General features: G+C 46.5%; 1 protein-coding gene and 1 long non-coding RNA gene across 9 annotated transcripts in view; one reads left to right on the forward strand and one right to left on the reverse strand.

The window, feature by feature from the left end:
* Positions 1 to 20,324, reverse strand: part of LOC141106560 (NACHT, LRR and PYD domains-containing protein 3-like) — a 196,570-nt gene that overhangs the window by 98,537 nt on the left and 77,709 nt on the right. For 5 of the 8 annotated variants that reach the window (XM_073597425.1, XM_073597422.1, XM_073597421.1 and 2 more), the window contains 2 exons: positions 2,697 to 2,981; positions 2,429 to 2,467 (listed from right to left, as the gene is read on the reverse strand). In XM_073597425.1, coding sequence (XP_073453526.1) covers positions 2,429 to 2,467; positions 2,697 to 2,981 — 324 coding nt within the window. The remainder of the gene's footprint in view (positions 1 to 2,428; positions 2,468 to 2,696; positions 2,982 to 20,324) is intronic. The other 3 variants (XM_073597428.1, XM_073597426.1, XM_073597427.1) reach the window with 1 other exon arrangement.
* Positions 18,694 to 19,867, forward strand: LOC141105408 (uncharacterized). Its single transcript, XR_012235594.1, has 3 exons — positions 18,694 to 18,931; positions 19,250 to 19,443; positions 19,555 to 19,867. It is a non-coding gene; the product is annotated as an uncharacterized lncRNA (long non-coding RNA).

Genomic DNA, 20,324 nt, shown 5'->3' on the forward strand with positions numbered 1-20,324 from the left:
CTGCTGGCGGCCGAAAAAGGGTTAAAACCCCTTATATAGCACGGCTATAGCCGCGCTGTCCCATTGATTTCAATGGGAAGGAGCGGTGAATACATCACTCCTTCACTGCTCCAAAGATGCGGCTCGCAGGAGATTTTTTCTTTTCCTGCCAGCGCACCGCTTCAGTGTGAAAGCCCTCGGGCTTTCACACTGAACAAACAGCGGAGGCTGTTTAGGGGCGGTTTGCAGGCGCTATTTTTAGCGCAATAACGCCTGCAAACCACCCCAGTGTGAAAGGGGCCTTAGTGCAGTTACTCCAGAGTTTAGTAAATGAAGTAAAGCTTCACTTTGCAAAGAGTACCCAATCACGTGCGAGGAAAAAAAAAAAACAGCATTTTTGCCTGCACATGATTGGATGATGGAAGTCAGCAGAGCTTCTGCTCTTTCACTAAGCTCTGGAGCTACTGCAAAGTACTCAATCTTTTTGTGTTTAGTAAATCAAGTCAACCCCAGTAAGTGATCAGTACCGATCACTCACTGTGTTCTTTCGGAAAAGGAAGGGGCTGGTAAATGACATATTAGCCAGCCCATTCCCCCTCTCTCCACCCTGAAGCATCCCCCTATGTGCCTGCAGCTGCTGGTGGGAGAGAAGAGAAGGGATGCTGGCAGCTCTGAGGGGGGCACATGGGGAGAGGGGTGACAGACAGCAAGTGGAAGAGAATGGAGCAGAGAGAGGGTGATTGGTTTGGCGGGGGAGGCATTTACAAAAATCAATCCCCTGTATGGTTCTCTATACTGTAGCTGAAAGCAGCGGGAGGGAGAGGAGGAGAAGCAAGCTTTCAGCTGCTTCAGACTGGGCCATATAGGGGATCTGTCATGAAGATCCTGCCAATAATCAGCGATCCAGACGCAGGGGGACACGGCCGCGGGTTCCACTGCGCATGCGCGCATGTTCACGGGTGCTGTCACGCACGGGCACGCGCACTCCCGCTAGTGCCAGGCGGGCTATTTAAACCAGCCTGTCACACTCCATCCCCGCTGTCTGCTCTACAGCGTTCCGTGTGCCTTAACCTGATCTGACCTGTGTACTCTGCTATCTGACCCGGCTTCCTGTTAGACCATCCTGCTATCCGCCTGTACCAGACCCTCTTGGCTTGCCTGACCATCCCTCTGTGTTGTCCCTGGTACCTCTGCTGATCGACCGATACCGACCTCTGGCTTGTTTGACCATCCCTCAGTCTGATACCTGTATCCAGTGTTCCAGTCTACTACCTGCTGCCTTGTTCCTGGTTCCAGTCCAGCATTCCAGTCTACTACCTGCTGCCTTGTTCCTGGTCCCAGTCCAGCGTTCCAGGTTACTACCTGCTGCCTTGTTCCTGGTTCCAGTCCAGCGTTCCAGTCTACTACCTGCTGCCTTGTTCCTGGTTCCAGTCCAGCGTTCCAGTCTACTACCTGCTGCCTTGTTCCTGGTTCCAGTCCAGCGTTCCAGGCTACTACCTGCTGCCTTGTTCCTGGTTCCAATCCAGCGTTCCAGGCTACTACCTGCTGCCTTGTTCCTGGTTCCAGTCCAGCATTCCAGTCTACTACCTGCTGCCTTGTTCCTGGTTCCAGTCCAGCGTTCCAGGCTACTACCTGCTGCCTTGTTCCTGGTTCCAGTCCAGCGTTCCAGTCTACTACCTGCTGCCTTGTTCCTGGTTCCAGTCCAGCGTTCCAGTCTACTACCTGCTGCTTGTTTCAGGTTCTAGTCCAGCGTTCCAGGCTACTACCTGCTGCTTTGTTCCTGGTTCCAGTCCTGCTTACTTACCTACATACTTACCTGCTTCCTTATCTGCTGTGGCTCCGGGTCCTCTCTGTAATCCAGCTTCCTCTTCAGCTTCTGGACCCAGAGGGTGTCACCACTCCTGAACTTCCGGTGACTGTCGATCCTGCCAGGCACCCATACCACTCCTCACTCCTGGCCTTCTGTCTCCATTCCAGAGGAACAGGAGTGGGAGCTGTAAGGGAGGTCCTTCTCTGCACTACGGGCTCACAACCTACCAGGTACGTGACAGGATCAGACCCTATAATTGCTTGCCCTGCAAAATCAAATTTGACAAGGAAGCTGCACAAGTCCCCTGAAACATGGGCAGGGCAGCCGTTGTGACCCCTGCAACCCCTGATTCTACACCATTGAAGCCAAATTAAGAATATTAGTTGGTTGATATATAAATAAACTGTGTACAGTCCAAATCAAGAATTGACTGTTATATATAATAATAACAAAGAAATATTAAAAAAAGATCTTGCTGTCCCAACTAAAACCAGAGATGGCATCAAAATTCATATAACTTTATTACACATACTCATAAAAGAATACATGATTAAAGCTAAAATTTGAGTCTTTAATATGAAAATGTGGTGTAGTAGAATAATCTTGGAAAAACTTTTTTTAAGTGGACATTTTACTGACCTGTTAATCTGTTGCTGGTCATGAGTGTCCCCGACTGAGCTGCAAAAAACAAATTTTATAAGATTACGGTACAGATAAATGGCTGCATGTAGAAAAATGTCTTTGCTTAGGATCAGATCTCAGGTCTGGTAACCTCCCAGAAATTTTATGTACCTCAGTTTGTTCTTCAGGTTGATGAACCATTTAATTTAATTTCAGAAAAGTTCTCTGCATCCTCCTCATTATTAGTGAGGTTTTTTTTAAATTGTTGTTATAGACAGGGACTCACCTCTTTCTGCTCTCCTTTTCTGGAAGTCATTTGCGGGTCCCAGAAGACTGATCAGAGTGAAGACTTTAACCAGGACATCCAGAGCTCCCTCCTTTCCATATGTGCCTATCAGGAGATCCTTTGTGGTGATACAATCTGCATTTTCCAGTTTTCCTTTGGGAATGGGAGGTTTATTTCCATAAGAGAAATCAGACAATTTATTCTTAAATCTCTTGAAGTCACTTCCTTTCAGGTCTTCCAGAGAATATATGATGAGATCTCCGGGGGTTTGCCAATTCATCAGTCCTGTAAAATGATATCCCACCACGAAAAAAATTCAGGCCAACTTGAAGTCATGAAATTCACTAGCATAGTTCTAGTCTGACTGTTAATTGTTCAATAAAGAACATATGAAAGGGGGGAGTGGAAACACTACAAGTTTTGCAGATCCAAATAAATAAATATCAAGATATTAGATAATTAGGAAATTGGTCTGTACATTTTAACGAATTCTTCTCTCTCAGACAGACAGACAGATAAAATTTGGCTGCAAGCTCAAAGATATAGCATAGCACCACTTGTATGTTGTTGCATTTTACCACTTCAGCCCCGGACCATTTGGCCGGCAAAAGACCAGAGCACTTTTTGCCATTCAGCACTACGTCGACATTTGTGTGGTCGTGCGACGTGGCTCCCAAACAAAATTGATGTCCTTTTTTTCCCCACAAATAGAGCTTTCTTTTGGTGGTATTTGATCACCTCTCTGGTTTTTATTTTTTGTGCTATAAATAAAAAAAAGCATAAATTTTGAAAAAAAACACATTATTTTTTTACTTTTTGCTATAATAAATATCCCCAAAAAATATATAAAAAAATTTTTTCTTCAATTTAGGCCAATACATATTCTTCTACATATTTTTGGTAAAAAAAAAAAAAATCGCAATAAGCATTTATTGATTGGTTTGCGCAAAATTTATAGCATCTACAAAATAGGGGATAGTTTTATGGCATTTTTATTAATAATTTTTTTTAATAGTAATGGCGGTGAATTTTATCATGACTGCGGCATTATGGCGGACAGATCGGACACTTTTGGCGCTATTTTGGGACCATTCACATTTATACAGCGATCAGTGCAATTAAAAATGCATTGATTACTGTGTAAATGTGACTGGCAGTGAAGTGGTTAACCAGGGGGGAGTGCTGTAGGGGTTAAGTGTGTCCTAGGGATGTGTTCTAACTGCGGGGGGGATGGGTTATGTGTGACATGACACTGATCACCGCTTCCGATTACAGGGATCTGTGATCAGTGTCAGTTTCATTAGGTAGAATGGGGAAATGCTTGTTTACATCAGCATTTCCCCGTTCTTCCTCTCCATGAGATGATCGCGGGTATCCCCGTGGACATCGAGTCCGCGGGACCCATGATCACACTCACGGAACTCGCGGCAGGCATGCATGCGCCCACAAGCCGCGTCTTAAAGGGCAATGTACAGGTACATTAATATGCCTGTACATTCCCTTCTGGTGACGTATATCGGGGTGAGCCAGTCGGCAAGCGGTTAATAAGTGATTAAAAAGGTCTGCACTACCTAAACCAGTGTTTCTAGACCTTTTTACTTTTAAGGAATCCCTGGCAAAAAGTTTGAGATCTCAAGGAACCCCTGAAATAATGTTCAGATCTACAGCTCATGGAACATTGGTATGATCAGCGAGCTGTTGATAATAACAATTATTTTTAGGAATAGCATTAAATAAAATAATAAACATTAAAATGTACCTACAGTATTTAATGTTAAACTTTCTTTTTTTTTGTTGAGATGGTCCATTCAAATTTAGATAAACAGTGTGTGTGTGTGTGGGGGGTAGCAGGGCAGGTTACAGGGGCTCAAGAGGGCACACTACATGAGGGGGAAGCAGGGCACATTATGTGGGAGCAGGGCACATTACATGAGAGCAGAGTACATTGTGTGGGAGCAGGCCAAATTTTGTGGGAGCAGGCCACATTTTGTGGGAGTGGGCCACATTACATGAGGGTAGGGCACATTACATGGGAGAGGGCACATTACATGGAGGCAGGGCACATTACGTGGGAGCAGGGCACATTACGTGGGAGCAGGGCACATTTTGTGGGAAAAGGGTATAATACATGAGGCCAGGGCACATTACTTGTGATCAGGGCACATTATATGGGAGCAGGGTACATTACATGGAGGAAGGCACATTACATGGGATCGGGGAACATCACGTGGGAGCAGGGAACATTATGTGGGAGCAGGGAACATTATGTGGGAGCGTGGCACATTACATTGAGGCAGGGCACATTACATGGAGGCAGGGCACATTTTGTTGGAGCAGGGCACATTACATGGGGCACAGGACAGAGCACAGGGCACATTATGTGGAAGCAGGGCACATTTTCTGGGAGCAGGGCACATTACATGGAGGCAGGACACATTATGTGAGAGCAAGGCACATTATGTGGGAGCAGGGCACATTATGTGGGAGCAGGCTACAATACATGAGGCCAGGGCACATTACGTGAGAGCAGGGCACATTATGGGAGCAGGGCACATTACATGGGGAAGGTACAGGGCACATTACGTGGAAGCAGGGAACATACTGTGGGAGCAGGGCACATTACATGGAGGCAGGGCACATTATGTGGGAGAAGGACACATTTTGTGGGAGCAGGGCACATCACGTGGGAGCAGGGCACATCACGTGGGAGCAGGGTACATTATGTGCGAGCAGGGCACATTACGTGCGAGCAGGGCCCATTATGTGGGAGCAGGGCCCATTATGTGGGAGCATGACACATTACCTGGGAGCATGGCACATTATGTGAGAGCAGGGCACATTATGTGAGAGCAGGGCACATTATGTGGGAGCAGGGCACATTACATGGGGCAAGGGACAGAGCAAAGGGCATATTTTGTGGAAGCAGGGCACATTTTGTGGGAGCAGGGCACATTACATGGAGGTAGAGCATATTATGTGAGAGCAGGGCACATTATGTGGGAGCAGGACACATTACATGGGGCAAGGGACAGTGCACAGGGCCCATTTTGTGGGAACAGGGCACATTACATGGGGACAGGGCACATTATGTGATAGCAGTGCATAATATGTAGGAGCAGGGCACATTTTGTGGGAGCAGGGCACATTTTGTGGGAGAAGGGTATATTACATGAGGCCAGGGCACATTACGTGTGAGCAGGGCACATTATATGGGAGCAGGGTATATTACATGGTGGAAGGGCACATTACATGGGATCAGGGAACATTACATAGTGGAAGGGCACATTACATGGGATCAGGGAACATTACATGGGGGCAGGGAACATCACATGGGAGCAGGGCACATTAACCACTTACCGCCTGCCCTATTACCAAATGACGACGGCAAAGTGGTTTGATATTCCTGACCGGACGTCATATGACGTGATCAGGAATATTGAGCCGCTGCACGCCCTGGGGGCACGCATCGTGGCGATTGTTGTTGCGGGGTGTCAGTCTGACACCCTGCAACACCGATCTAGGTAAAGAGTCTCCAACGGAGACTCTTTACCACGTGATCAGCCGTGTCCAATCATGGCTGATCATGATGTAAATAGAAAGAGCCGGTGATCGGCTTTTCCTCACTCGCGTCTGACAGATGCGAGTAGAGGAGAGCCGATCGGCTGCTCTCCTGACAGGGGGGTCTGTGCTGATTGTTTATCAGCACGGCCCCCCCTCGGATCCTACCCAGGACCACCAGGGAAGCTGCCCAGGACCACCAGGGAAGCGATCCACACTGGACCACCAGGTATGCCCCTAGACCCCAGGGAAATGCCACTGTGTGCCCAGGCAGCTGCCAATCTGTGCCCAGGTAGCTGCCAATCAGTGCCCACTTCAAGGCCTACCACTGCCAGTGCCACCAGGGATGCCCATCAGTGCCTCATATCAGTGCAGCGTATCAGTGCCACGTATCAGTGCCCAGCAGTGCTGCCTATCAGTGCCCAGCAGTGCCGCCTATCAGCGTCACCCTATCAGTGCCCAGCAGTGCTGCCTTTCATTGCCCATCAGTGTCGCCTATCAGTGCCACCCATTAGTGCCGCCTATCAATGCCCATCAGTGCTGCATATGAGTGCCACCCATCAGTGCTGCATATCAGTGCCCATCGTCGGTGCCCGTCAGTGCCCGCTCATTGGTGCCACCTCATCAGTGCCGCCGTATCAGTGCCTGTCAGTGCCCATCAGTGGAAGAGAAAACGTGCTTATTTACAATTTTTTTTAACAGAACAAAAGCAAAACTTTTATTTTTTTCAAAATTTTCGGTCTTTTTTTATTTGTTTAGCGAAAAATAAAAACCGCAGAGTTGATCAAATACCACCAAAAGAAAGCTCTATTTGTGGGAACAAAATGATAAAAATTTAGTTTGGTATGACCGCGCAATTGTCATTCAAACTGCGACAGCGCTGAAAGCTGAAAATTGGTCTGGGCAGGAAGGTGTCTAAGTGCCCTGTATTGAAGTGGTTAAGTGGGACCAGGGTATGTGAGAGCAGGGCACATTACGTGGGAGCAGGGCACATTACATGGAGGCAGGACACATTACGTAGGAGCAGGGCACATTACATGGAGGCAGGGCACATTACATGGAGGCAGGGCACATCACATTGAGGCAGGGCACATTTTGTTGGAGCAGGGCACATTACATGGGGCAAAGGACAGAGCACAGGGCACATTACGTGGAAGTAGGACATATTACATGGAGGCAGGGCGCATTATGTGAGAGCAGGGCACATTACATGGGGCAAAGGACAGGGCACATTATGTTGAAGCAGGGAACATTTTGTGGGAGCAGGGCACATTACATGGAGGCAGGGCACATTATGTGAGAGCAGGGCACTTTATGTGGGAGCAGGCTACAATACATGAGGCCAGGGCACATTATGTGAGAGCGGGGCACATTTTGTTGGAGCAGCGCACATTACATGGAGGCAGGGCACATTATGTGGGAGCAGGGCACATTACATGGGGCAAGGAACAGAGCACATTACGTGGAAGCAGGGCACATTTTGTTGGAGCAGGGCACATTATGTGAGAGCAGGGCACAATATGTGGAAGCCGGACACATTACACAAGGCAAGGGACAGGGCACATTATGTGGAAGCAAGGCACATTATGTGCGAGCAGGGCACATTACGTGCGAGCAGGGCACATTACGTGGGAGCAGGGCACATTACGTGGGAGCAGGGCACATTACGTGGGAGCAGGGCACATTACGTAGGAGCAGGGCACATTACGTGGGAGCAGGGCACATTACGTGGGAGCAGGGCACATTACGTGGGAGCAGGACACATTACGTGGGAGCAGGGCACATTACGTGGGAGCAGGGCACACATACGTGGGAGCAGGGCACATTACGTGGGAGCAGGGCACATTACGTGGGAGCAGGACACATTTCGTGGGAGCAGGACACATTACGTGGGAGCAGGACACATTACGTGGGAGCAGGGCACATTACGTGGGAGCAGGGCACATTACGTGGGAGCAGGGCACATTACGTGGGAGCAGGGCACATTACGTAGGAGCAGGGCACATTACGTGGGAGCAGGGCACATTACGTGGGAGCAGGGCACATTACGTGGGAGCAGGACACATTACGTGGGAGCAGGGCACATTACGTGGGAGCAGGGCACACATACGTGGGAGCAGGGCACATTATGTGGGAGCAGGGCACATTACGTGGGAGCAGGACACATTACGTGGGAGCAGGACACATTACGTGGGAGCAGGGCACATTACGTGGGAGCAGGGCACATTACATGGGAGCAGGGCACATTACGTGGGAGCAGGGCACATTACATGGGAGCAGGGCACATTTTGTGGGACAAGGGACAGAGCACAGGGCACATTACATGGGACAGAGCACATTGCATGAGACAGGGCACATTGCATGCGACAGGGAACATTGCATGGGACAAAGAATATTGCATGGGACAAAGAATATTGCATGGGACAGGACACTAGGGATGGGCTCAATGCTCGGGTCGAACGTAAGTTTGATTCGAACATCAGCTGTTCGTTTGTTCGTAGAATAAGCAGGACACATTACATGGGGCAAGGGATAGGGCACATTACGTGGAAGCAGGGCACATTTTGTGAGAGCAGGGCACATTACGTGAGAGCAGGGCACATTATGTTGGAGCAGGTCACATTATGTGGGAGCAGGTCACATTACGTGGGAGCAGGGCACATTATGTGGGAGCAGGGCACATTTTGTGGGACAAGGGACAGAGCACAGGGCACATTACATGGGACAGAGCACATTGCATGAGAAAGGGCATATTGCATGGGACAGGGAACATTGCATGGGACAAGGAATATTGCATGGGACAGGGAACATTGCATGGGACAAGGAATATTGCATGGGACAGGACACAAGGGATGGGCTTGATGTTTGGGTCGAACGTAAGTTCGATTTGAACATCAGCTGTTCGTTTGTTCGTAGAATAAATTAACATATGGGGCGCTCGCGGCTTATTGCAGTGCATTGACGGCTGCTGATTGGCCAAAGCATGCACCTGACCTGCATGCTTACTCCAATCACAGCGTGATGTGCTGTGACAGCCATGATTGGCCAAAGGCAGGATGCTTTTGGTCAATCATGGCTCAGGTCCACACCCCACACTATATAAGGCTGCTGCTTACACAACGGCCGTATATAGTGAATAAATGGAGATTAGGCAGGTAGTTAGTGTAGTGTGCAGTCAGTCAGTGTAGTGTATATACAGTGGGGTTTGAAAGTATTCAGACCCCCTTAAATTTTTCACTCTTTGTTATATTGCAGCCATTTGCTAAAATAATTTAAGTTCATTTTTTTCCTCATTATTTGTACATACAGCACCCCATATTGACAGAAAAACACAGAATTGTTGACATTTTTACAGATTTATTAAAAAAGAAAAACTGAAATATCACATGGTCCTAAGTATTCCGACCCTTTGCTGTGACACTCATATATTTAACTCAGGTGCTGTCCATTTCTTCTGATCATCCTTGAGATGGTTCTACACCTTCATTTGAGTCCAGCTGTGTTTGATTATACTGATTGGACTTGATTAGGAAAGCCACACACCTGTCTGTATAAGACCTTATAGCTCACAGTGCATGTCAGAGCAAATGAGAATCATGAGGTCAAAGGAACTGCTCAGAGACAGAATTGTGGCAAGGCACATGATTGTTGGATAACAGATGTGATTAACCGTACCCCTTAACCACCCCCATCTTAAACCATTACCCCAATAACTAAGACCACACCAAGATTGGAGTAATAAAAGGCCATAGCAGCCTACTTTATTTAACAAATATATATTTTAATATAAAAAAATATAAACATATCAACATCAACTGCAAACAACATCTGTTAAACAACCCACTGAATATCTCAAGCGTTGGTCTGAGCAATAGATTAATAATCATCCATGTTCATAACAAACTTGCACTGCGGTCCCATCAAATTTAGAACATAGGCCTCAAGCCGACAAGCTGGCTCAGAGACTACCAATGACCGCAGTGCCCCATTATCACTTCCTGGCTAACCTCCATTAACCAGGAACCACCATCAGGACCCATATCAACTTTAGCTCCCAAAAAACTTTTACTTTTGCCATCTTCCTTCTTTTGCACAGACCAACGCCCACCTCTGCCATGACATATCCTCATCCGTCATCTGTAAAAAGAATAGAACACAACCCCACAAACTGACAATCCCTTCACCGTTCAAGGGAGGGTGGGCGGTAACTTTCTTCCAATCTACTGTTACTCCCCCCCAGGGTGGGATTACCATATAAAGCCGCCCTAATACCTCCCCCTCGGCTATCTCCTACACACCCACCAGCCTTGTTAACCCTACTGCTCCCAAACGTCATGCATGCCCTGCACCTAGGCATTACATGCTGCTGTTCCGGGCTCTTCTTGACTGTTGGATAACAGATGTGATTAACAGTACCCCTTAACCACCCCCATCTTAAACCATTACCCCAATAACTAAGACCACACCAAGATTGGAGTAATAAAAGGCCGTAGCAGCCTACTTTATTTAACAAATATATACTTTAATATAGAAAAATATAAACATATCAACATCAACTGCAAACAACATCTGTTATACAACCCACTGAATATCTCAAGCGTTGGGGGGGCGTGGCCAGCGACTGGGATGTGAGGACGTGTTCAGCCTGAGCTCCGTCCGCGCTGCACACATCCTGCACAGATCCGGCTATCCAGGCTGACATCCGAGGGTCCCACCTGTCCCCACAGTATCCAGGGAGCACAGTGCCCATAGGGGGATGGTCAAATACGGACCACCGATGGAGGAGGCCCCGGGATTTGAGCCGCTGTTACCGCCATGCGGGCCGCAGCAAGATGGCGCTGATCAGCACAAGGGGATCACACAGAGACAAGCAGCCTCCACATCCACACCATGGAAGCAGCTCAAGGGGAAGGGTGAGTCACAAAGATCCCCCCTACTCTAAGCCCAGAAGACCCTCTCCTGTTTTCCCCTGCCGAGGGAAATGATTCTACCTCCTCCAGAGCAGACAGGGATGATGCCGGCCCTGCAGAGCCATCCCTAGCCCAGATTATGGCAGCCATCCAGCACAGCCATGCATCTCTCACCTCACAAATGGACACTATCAAGACAGAATTATCCTTTCTAAAACATGATGTCCACAATATCCGCCATAGAGTGACTAATGCTGAACAACGCATTAGTGCACTAGAAGATGAGACACGTCCCTTACAGGGCTCTATGAGGGAACTGCGACAGGCCCAAGATTATACTACAGATAAGATCACTGACATGGAAGATCGTTTAAGGAGAAACAACTTAAGCTTTTTGGGGTTCCCAGAGGGTGCTGAGGGCAAAACGCCAGAAGCATTCATAGAAAAATGGCTGATGAATGTGTTTGGTGCCACTATCTTTTCACCAATGTTCGCCATAGAAAGGGCACACAGAATCCCCATGCGCCCTTTGCCACCTGGGTCCCCACCATGTGCCATGATTATAAAGCTGCTCCACTTCCAAGACAGAGAGGCTATTCTCAGAGTGGCTCGAGAGAAGGGCAAAATCTCCTTTAATGGCAATGGCATTACCATATTCCCAGATTTCTCCATAGCAACGCAGAAGCAAAGAGCCACTTTCCTGGCAATCAAACGCAGATTACGGGAGCTCCATCTTCCATATGGCATGTTGTATCCTGCACGTTTGTGAATCATTTACCAGGGCAAGGCCTATTTTTTTACGGATCCCAAGGAGGCATCACACTGGGTGGACACCCTGGGACATCCAGATCGCAGAAATCAAGATAGGAGATCTCCTCCCCATTAGTGTTTCACTTTATATGAGGCTCGCTTCATTATGCTCCATTGCCATCTGACAAGAGGTGCATGGGGATATGGGGAACTGGAGGGTTTTGTCTATTTTGCTCCCTTTACTTCATCCATCCCCATCTCCATACAGTTGCTATACAGTTGCTATGGGATGTTGCATCGCGAATCCTCTGATGTAGAAGATACCTCCCATGATATTCTTGGATGCCAACCACTATCATGCCACTCTCCCTGTCATTCATTTCTCCTCCTGTTATTTTTGACATTATGTTTTTTTCAGGCCAAGAGATACCACACATATTTCATCTGTGCAGACAAACACAGACGGAGACCCAGAGTTGTGGACTTTTACACGTCTCTTAGGGTTTGTTGGTTGGGGGTCTGAGCCATGGCCCTTCTGCCGAATAGTTTTGGTTATGGGAACAAAGCTCTCATATGTTGGGGGGTGGGAGCCGGGAGGGAGGATCTGTTGGGGAACCTTTTGTAGGGTTTTTCTTTACTGCTAATGTTATACACAAACAACACTGGTGTTCAGCTGTATATGTATACTTCACTAATGGCCTTTCTGTCTTACAAGTCATACAATCAAAAGCTCAGATTAATGGGTTGATGGTTCAAAATTAGAGATGTTCATATCCTGGTGTATTTCTCATGGCTCGCTGGACCCCATGCTGGGAGGGCCCCTGGCGAACCCTGAGAAATGGGTTCCACCAGTCATAACTTGTATATACTCATGTCTAGACTCTGTTTAGTCTCATGGAACGTTAGGGGGGCTTAACACCAAGGTCAAAAGGTCATTGATGTTTGAATATTTGGCGAGACACATGATCCTCCTCCAGGAAACCCACCTCCAAGGATCAAGGGTCATGGCTCTAAAGAGAGCAAAAATTGCCTATGCTATACATTCTACTTACTCCACGTATGCCAGGGGCACGTCAATCCTTATAGCAAAATCAGCACCTGTCACTATAAAACATATCAAAATTGACCCTAACGGTTACTTTGTTATTGTGGTACTTGAACTTTTGGGTAAGCCCTATACGGTTACAAGCCTATATGTCCCACCACCCTTCACTAGAATATTCTTCGAACGGGTTATGAGTTCCCTATTGGCGATAGCGGAGGGCCCTTTATTGATAGCAGGGGACTTTAACACAGTACTCAATAATTCTATTGACAGGTTCAAGTGCTCTACACTGCCCCCCACACTTCTGTGCTCCTTTTTGACACAATTTGACCTGGTGGAGGCCTGGAGGTGGAAACATGCGGACGGGAGGGAGTACTCGTGTCAGTCTGAAACGCATGGTGCTCTATCCCGGATTGATCTGTTTAGTTTAGTCTGAATTGCTAAATAGGGTGGTTGAGGCCAGATATCTCCCTAGGGCAGTATCTGATCACTCCCCCTTAATGGTGGACCTTGCCTTGGGCCCCCCTACCTCATACCGAATGTGGCGATTAAGCCCTTTATGGCTGGCAGATCAGGTAGTGGTAGATCAAAGTGCAGCTGAAATGAAATCATACTGGTTGATTAAATTAACCGACAGAGTGCCTCTGTCCCATTGACCTGGGATGCTTTTAAAGCCACCACACGTGGCGCCTTTCCAGCGGCAATTGGGCAGGCTCGCAAGGCATCCCAGTCCAAACTAAAGGACACAGAGGGGGATCTCAGGGAAGCAGAGGCCGCCTACTCCGCGGCCCCCGCCCCAGCGACATATACTACCTGGAAGCACAGGTCCAGAGACCTGGACCTGGTCCTTTTGGAGCACACTCAGAAGAAATTGCTGTATCAAAATCAGCGACTCTTCGAGTTCAGGGACAAAAACAACCGACTACTGGCTTATTTGTCTAGGCCTGATTATCAAAAACAACCGACTACTGGCTTATTTGTCTAGGCCTGATTATCAACCATGCGGTATTCCAAGAATTAAAAATATAGCGGGTGAAGTGGTGGAACAGAGCAAAGAGATAATGCATGCTTTTGTGAAATTCTATTCCTCACTATATGCTACTAAAGCCCATTATACCATTGTGGAACTAGATGACTATTTAGCTGACATTTCAATACCGAAGCTTCAGGAAGCACAGGCCTCACTCCTAGATGACCCCCTGACAGAGGAGGAGATTGGGGAGGCCATACAGTCCTTCGCCAGAAAAAAAACGCCAGGACTGGATGGCTTCCCTATAGAATGGTATATGCAATTTAGGGACCTCCTAATACCTCATTTACTAAAAGTCTACAATTTCGCTATGAAGACAGGACAGTTACCGCCCTCTATGTCAGAGGCGCTGATTGTCCTCATTCCCAAACCTCATAAAGACCACCTACTTTGTGAGTCATATAGACCAATATCACTGATTAATTCAGACGTCAAGATTTTAGCCAAAGTACTCGTCCGGAGATTGAACACAGTTATCACCACTATTATCGGGGCGGATCAGACTGGGTTCATCCCGGGGCGATCAACGTCCATTAACTTACGGAGATTGTTTACAAATCTGCAAGCCACTCATGATATCGTGGGAGCTAGAGCTGTGCTGGTCTTAGATGCACACAAGGCATTCGATTCGGTCGAGTGGCCTTATCTGCTGGAAGTCCTGGCGAAATTTGGGTTTGGCAATACCGTCATCAAATGGGTTCAACTGCTATATCTGAAGCTTACCACCAGGCTGAGGGTAAATACATCTGTGTCTGATCCATTCCTGATCAAGAGGGGTACCAGACAGGGATGCCCCCTATCCCCGTTACTATTTGCGCTTGCGATAGAACCTTTGGCGGCATTGATAAGATCCAGTGGGGAGATAATGGGACTGACGATTGGGGGCCTAGAAGAGAAAGTGTCTTTATAAGCTGATGACATGCTAATATATTTGTCGGACCCCCAATCGTCTCTCCCAACTCTGCTGGAAATTATCCGGAAGTTTGGCCACTTTTTAGGGTTCCAGGTCAACTGGGATAAATCCCATCTATTTAGGATCGATCGGGAGGCGCCGTTAACACTCCCTTCCTCTTGCCCACTACAAATCGTTGATTCCTTCAGATACTTGGGGGTCCTGATCCAACATCCTCTTTCCTCCCCCTACTCTTCAACTACCGGTATTGGAGGGGGGTTGGCATTGCCGTGCCTCCAGATCTACTATATTGCCTCGCAACAGGCCCATGCACATTGGTGGTTTTTCCCTGAGGCCAACAATGCGGCTACAGCCTTAGAAGCAGCCATACTCACCTCCTATGAATCCCTACAGTACCTGATTCACCGTTTGTCACTTAGAGGGAGGGAGGGCACCACCATTCTTGCAATGACTCTACAGATTTTTAAACTAACTAAAATGCTGCCATCAACCGAACACCAAACCTACTCGCCAAATACTCCATTATGGGAGAACGCAAATTTACAGGAATTTGCCCGTAGGACAGATGGGGAATTCTGGTCGAAAGAAGGGGTAAAAACAATAATGCATTTATTCTCAAATAATATGTTTCGGTCATTTGAGGAATTTCACCAGGACTATCAGCTGCCACGCACGGCCTACTTTCTTTACTTGCAGATACACCACACGGCAGCTACGTAGTTTGGTCTGCGCAATATAACTGTTCAACTCTCTCTGCTAGAGCACTTACTAGTAGATCCCTCTCATAATAAACTGGTCTCCACATATTATAGATCTCTATTACACTCTACAACGCACAAACTTAGCAATACAGTCAACAAGTGGAAAGCTGATATCCCCGAGCTGACGGAGGACATCTGGCAGGAAATACTCCCCCTCCAGGTCCCCTCTGTCATCTCTTCCAGGGATAAGGTCATACAGACCAAACTGTTATATAGATCATACTTTACGCCATCCTTATTATTTAAACTCAATAGACTACCATCGGCAGTATGCTCCAGATGCAGTATTGCGGATGCTACATTCTTCCATCTGATGTGGGAGTGCACTGCGATCAGGAAGTTCTGGTCGGGGGTCACTGCCTTCATCAGCTCCCTGACTCAAATACCTAATATTTGCAATCCCCTGAGATGCTTACTGGGGTATGTGGACGACGAAGGTATATCTAAAAATAAGCAAACATTTCTGCAAATAGTATTGTTTTATGCTAAAAAATTGATCACTATTCATTGGAAATCGCAATCCCCACCCACGATAGCATTTTGGCTGAACATTGTCATAAACATTGGCTGAACAGATGAAGCCAGAGTGTGCACAAAAAAATTTCTAAAAAAAATGGGGCTTGTGGACTATCTCTGAGAGTACCATTACACCTGCCATATGAAGTCTATAAGAAAATTCTGGTCAATGTTACAAAGTTTAATAGAAACTGAGCGAAAATGCAACTGAAAATTATGGTAACCTATTCACCAAATGTATACCAGTGTCTTGTATCTTGTATTGGAATGAGCAATGTTGGCTTAGTATATATGTATGTGTAACTGTTTGTTCGTTTTGTACTAAAAACAAAATAAAATTTACCCTTTAAAAAAAAGAATATCTCAAGCGTTGGTCTGAGCAATAGCTTAATAATCATCCATGTCCATAACAAACTTGCACTGCGGCCCCATCAAATTTATAACATAGGCCTCAAGCCGACAAGCTGGCTCAGAGACTACCAATGACCGCAGTGCCCCATTATCACTTTCCGGCTAACCTCCGTTAACCGGGAACCACCATCAGGACCCATATCAACTTTAGCTCCCAAAAAACTCTTACTTTTGCCATCTTCCTTCTTTTGCACAGACCAACGCCCGCTACTGCACTCAAGATAATACCTTAATCTTGGGTGCCCCTCCACACCCGAAGTGCTCGCTGTATTCCATCTTGTAACCCTAAGGCCCACAAATCTATACCGACCTCATTTAAATGAACCCCATCAGCCCGCAAATACCTCCATGTAGGTTGAACAAAAATTAGGAAAATAACAAAAGGTGGGACTTTGAGTGAGGAAGGGGGGCCGTACAGATCCCATCCTCCATCCCATATAAGTATGTATAAAGGGGTTGAGGGGCGGGACTTTGAGTGAAGCACACGGATGCATTAGAGAAATGAATTTAGAAAATGGTTTATTGATTGAGTCATTTCTTAGAACATAGGTTGGGGGTATACAGTTCAGTACATAAATTGTATATCAATACCTCAAATTACATATCACATATAAATGCATTGTCCAACCAAGGTTTAAAACAGTATTTTACAAGTACACGGGTCACATAATAATAAGATTAATTGCATTGCAGGGAATACTCATAAAAGTAGCTTGCGCATTAACGCGCCATTAGAAATAATAGTAAAGATAAGATAAGTAGGAAAAATAATCTAAAAACATACATAATGACTCTGTTAGAAGATATATGTCAGTATTTTACAGTTGCACGGGTCACTTCAGAGCGTGATCAATTGCAGTGTAAATGATACTGGAAAACAAAAATGGATGCATTAAAGCATCACTTGGGAAAAAAGGAGAAAATATACTTGGTGAAGAGAAACGGCCGTGGTAGGTTCATGAATGCACTGTTGTAACGGTAGTTGTTAGCTCTACGCATTTCGGGACCTTAAAGTCGCTCATCAGGAGCAAAACCGTATTGGTTATCTAAAAAGATGAAAAATAGGGACATGGGTGGTTCTCTGAAAAAATGCATGGACAAATGTAGAAAATGTGAAAACCCCCACACATATCCATACATTTGTCCCACAAACTTACATGAGCGTGACCGCGCATGGGAGAGATCATCGCCGCACAAGACAATCCGGCCAAGGATGCCACTCCCCGGAGCTGAGGGGGCCTGACCCGGCAGCGCAGCCAGCAGTGGCAATATCCCCATGTAGTGACGGGAAAAAGGTGAATGGGAGGTATGGTGCATGGGAGAAGTGAATGGCCCCAGGCGGGGGAACCTGCTGGACTTATCTTATCTTTACTATTATTTCTAATGGCGCTTTAATGCGCAAGCTACTTTTATAAGTATTCCCTGCAATGCAATTAATCATGTTATTATGTGACCCGTGTACTTGTAAAATACTGTTTTAAACCTTGGTTGGACAATGCATTTATATGTGATATGTAATTTGAGGTATTGATATACAATTTATGTACTGAACTGTATACCCCCAACCTATGTTCTAAGAAATGACTCAATCAATAAACCATTTTCTAAATTAATTTCTCTAATGCATCCGTGTGCTTCACTCAAAGTCCCGCCCCTCAACCCCTTTATACATACTTATATGGGATGGAGGATGGGATCTGTACGGCCCCCCTTCCTCACTCAAAGTCCCACCTTTTGTTATTTTCCTAATTTTTGTTCAACCTACAGGGATGGAAGCACACGGCTGCAATGCTAATATAGCCCTAATACTTGTTATGGCTGCTTCTCAGCCGTTTACACTATTCCCTTATTTCCTTTCCAGTTCTCCCTGTGCAATAGGTGGTTATTTGCACATACTACTGGAACAACTTACCCCACCCCCCATCCATCTCAATAATACTCTTTATATTTTTTCTAATGCCATTTTCCTATATGTGTAGTGTGAGCACGCATGGGGGTCACTGTCCATCATTGGGCATATCCTGTGTCACTCCTGTTACTTCCCAGAGCTGTGACTAGCACTGTGGGTTTTCCCACCGCCCCCTCCTCCCATAGGGTGGGCGGGATTTCCCCCACTGCTCGTCAGCGTTATGCAATCCGTGTCAGCTGTTTGGTGTCTACTCGGCACCTATAAATCAGCTGACCGGCTTCTCCATCTCCAGCAGTGGGGAGACCAGGTTGACGCCCAGGGCTGGCCATGCCGGGCTCCTTTGGTGTGTTCCCTGTTCCTCACTTGGCTACAGCATGACGTTGGAGGTCGGATCTGGACGGCTCACCCAGCTGGGGTTTTTTCACCCCCAAGGTGTGATTGGCACCTCTGTCTTTGATGTCTAGTTTTATCCTCACACCACTTTCCTTGGCTTTCTTGTCCAATTTCACTGTGCACCAGGCAATCTTTTTTTCACTTTATTTATTCTCATTTGCTTTTCCCCCCTTTCCTCCCCCTTCTCTTTCCTCCTCTTCCCATTGCCCATCTTTCCTCTCCCTTTCCTTTCTTCTCTTCACTTCTCTTCATCTCCTCACTATGATTCTCATAATTTCTCACTCTCCATCACTGCACATTCCCCCATATTCCTTTTCTATTCCAGTGCACTTCATTCACTGGCTGTTTTTTCTCCAGCAGGTTCCCCCGCCTGGGGCCATTCACTTCTCCCATGCACCATACCTCCCATTCACCTTTTTCCTGTCACTACTTGGGGATATTGCCGCTGCTGGCTGCGCTGCCGGGTCGGGCCCCCTCAGCTCCGGGGAGTGGCATCCTTGGCCGGATTGTCTTGTGCGGCGATGATCTCTCCCATGTGCGGTCACACTCATGTAAGTTTGTGGGACAAATGTATGGATATGTGTGGGGGTTTTCAAATTTTCTGCATTTGCCCATGCATTTTTTCAGATAACCACCCATGTCCCTATTTTTCATCTTTTTAGATAACCAATACAGTTTTGCTCCTGATGAGCGACTTTAAGGTCACGAAACGCATAGAGCTAACAACTACCGTTACAACAGTGCATTCATGAACCTACCACGGCCGTTTCTCTTCACCAAGTATATTTTCTCCTTTTTTCCCAAGTGATGCTTTAATGCATCCATTTTTGTTTTCCAGTATCATTTACACTGCAATTAATCACGCTCTGAAGTGACCCGTGCAACTGTAAAATACTGACATATATCTTCTAACAGAGTCATTATGTATGTTTTTAGATTATTTTTCCTACTTATCTTATCTTTACTATTATTTCTAATGGCGCTTTAATGTGCAAGCTACTTTTATGAGTATTCCCTGCAATGCAATTAATCATATTACGTGACCCGTGTACTTGTAGAATACTGTTTTAAACCTTGGTTGGACAAAGCATTTCTATGTGATATGTAATTTGAGGTATTGATATACAATTTATGTACTGAACTGTATACCCCCAACCTATGTTCTAAGAAATGACTCAATCAATAAACCATTTTCTAAATTCATTTCTCTAATGCATCCGTGTGCTTCACTCAAAGTCCTTTATAAATACCTCCATGTCTCAAACTCAAGTTCAAGGTGTCTAACCGCCAAACCTCCATTATTGACCACAAACTTACTTACCTCCCTGTTTATTTTTTTACGGGCCCTGTTCACCCCTTCCACCAACCTAGCCATTCTCCATGACATCCTAGCCACCATGTCAGACCAGACAATAATCATCTTAGGGAAAGC

This window comes from Aquarana catesbeiana, linkage group LG08 (assembly GCF_042186555.1).
Source record: "Aquarana catesbeiana isolate 2022-GZ linkage group LG08, ASM4218655v1, whole genome shotgun sequence".
NCBI lineage: Eukaryota > Metazoa > Chordata > Amphibia > Anura > Ranidae > Aquarana > Aquarana catesbeiana.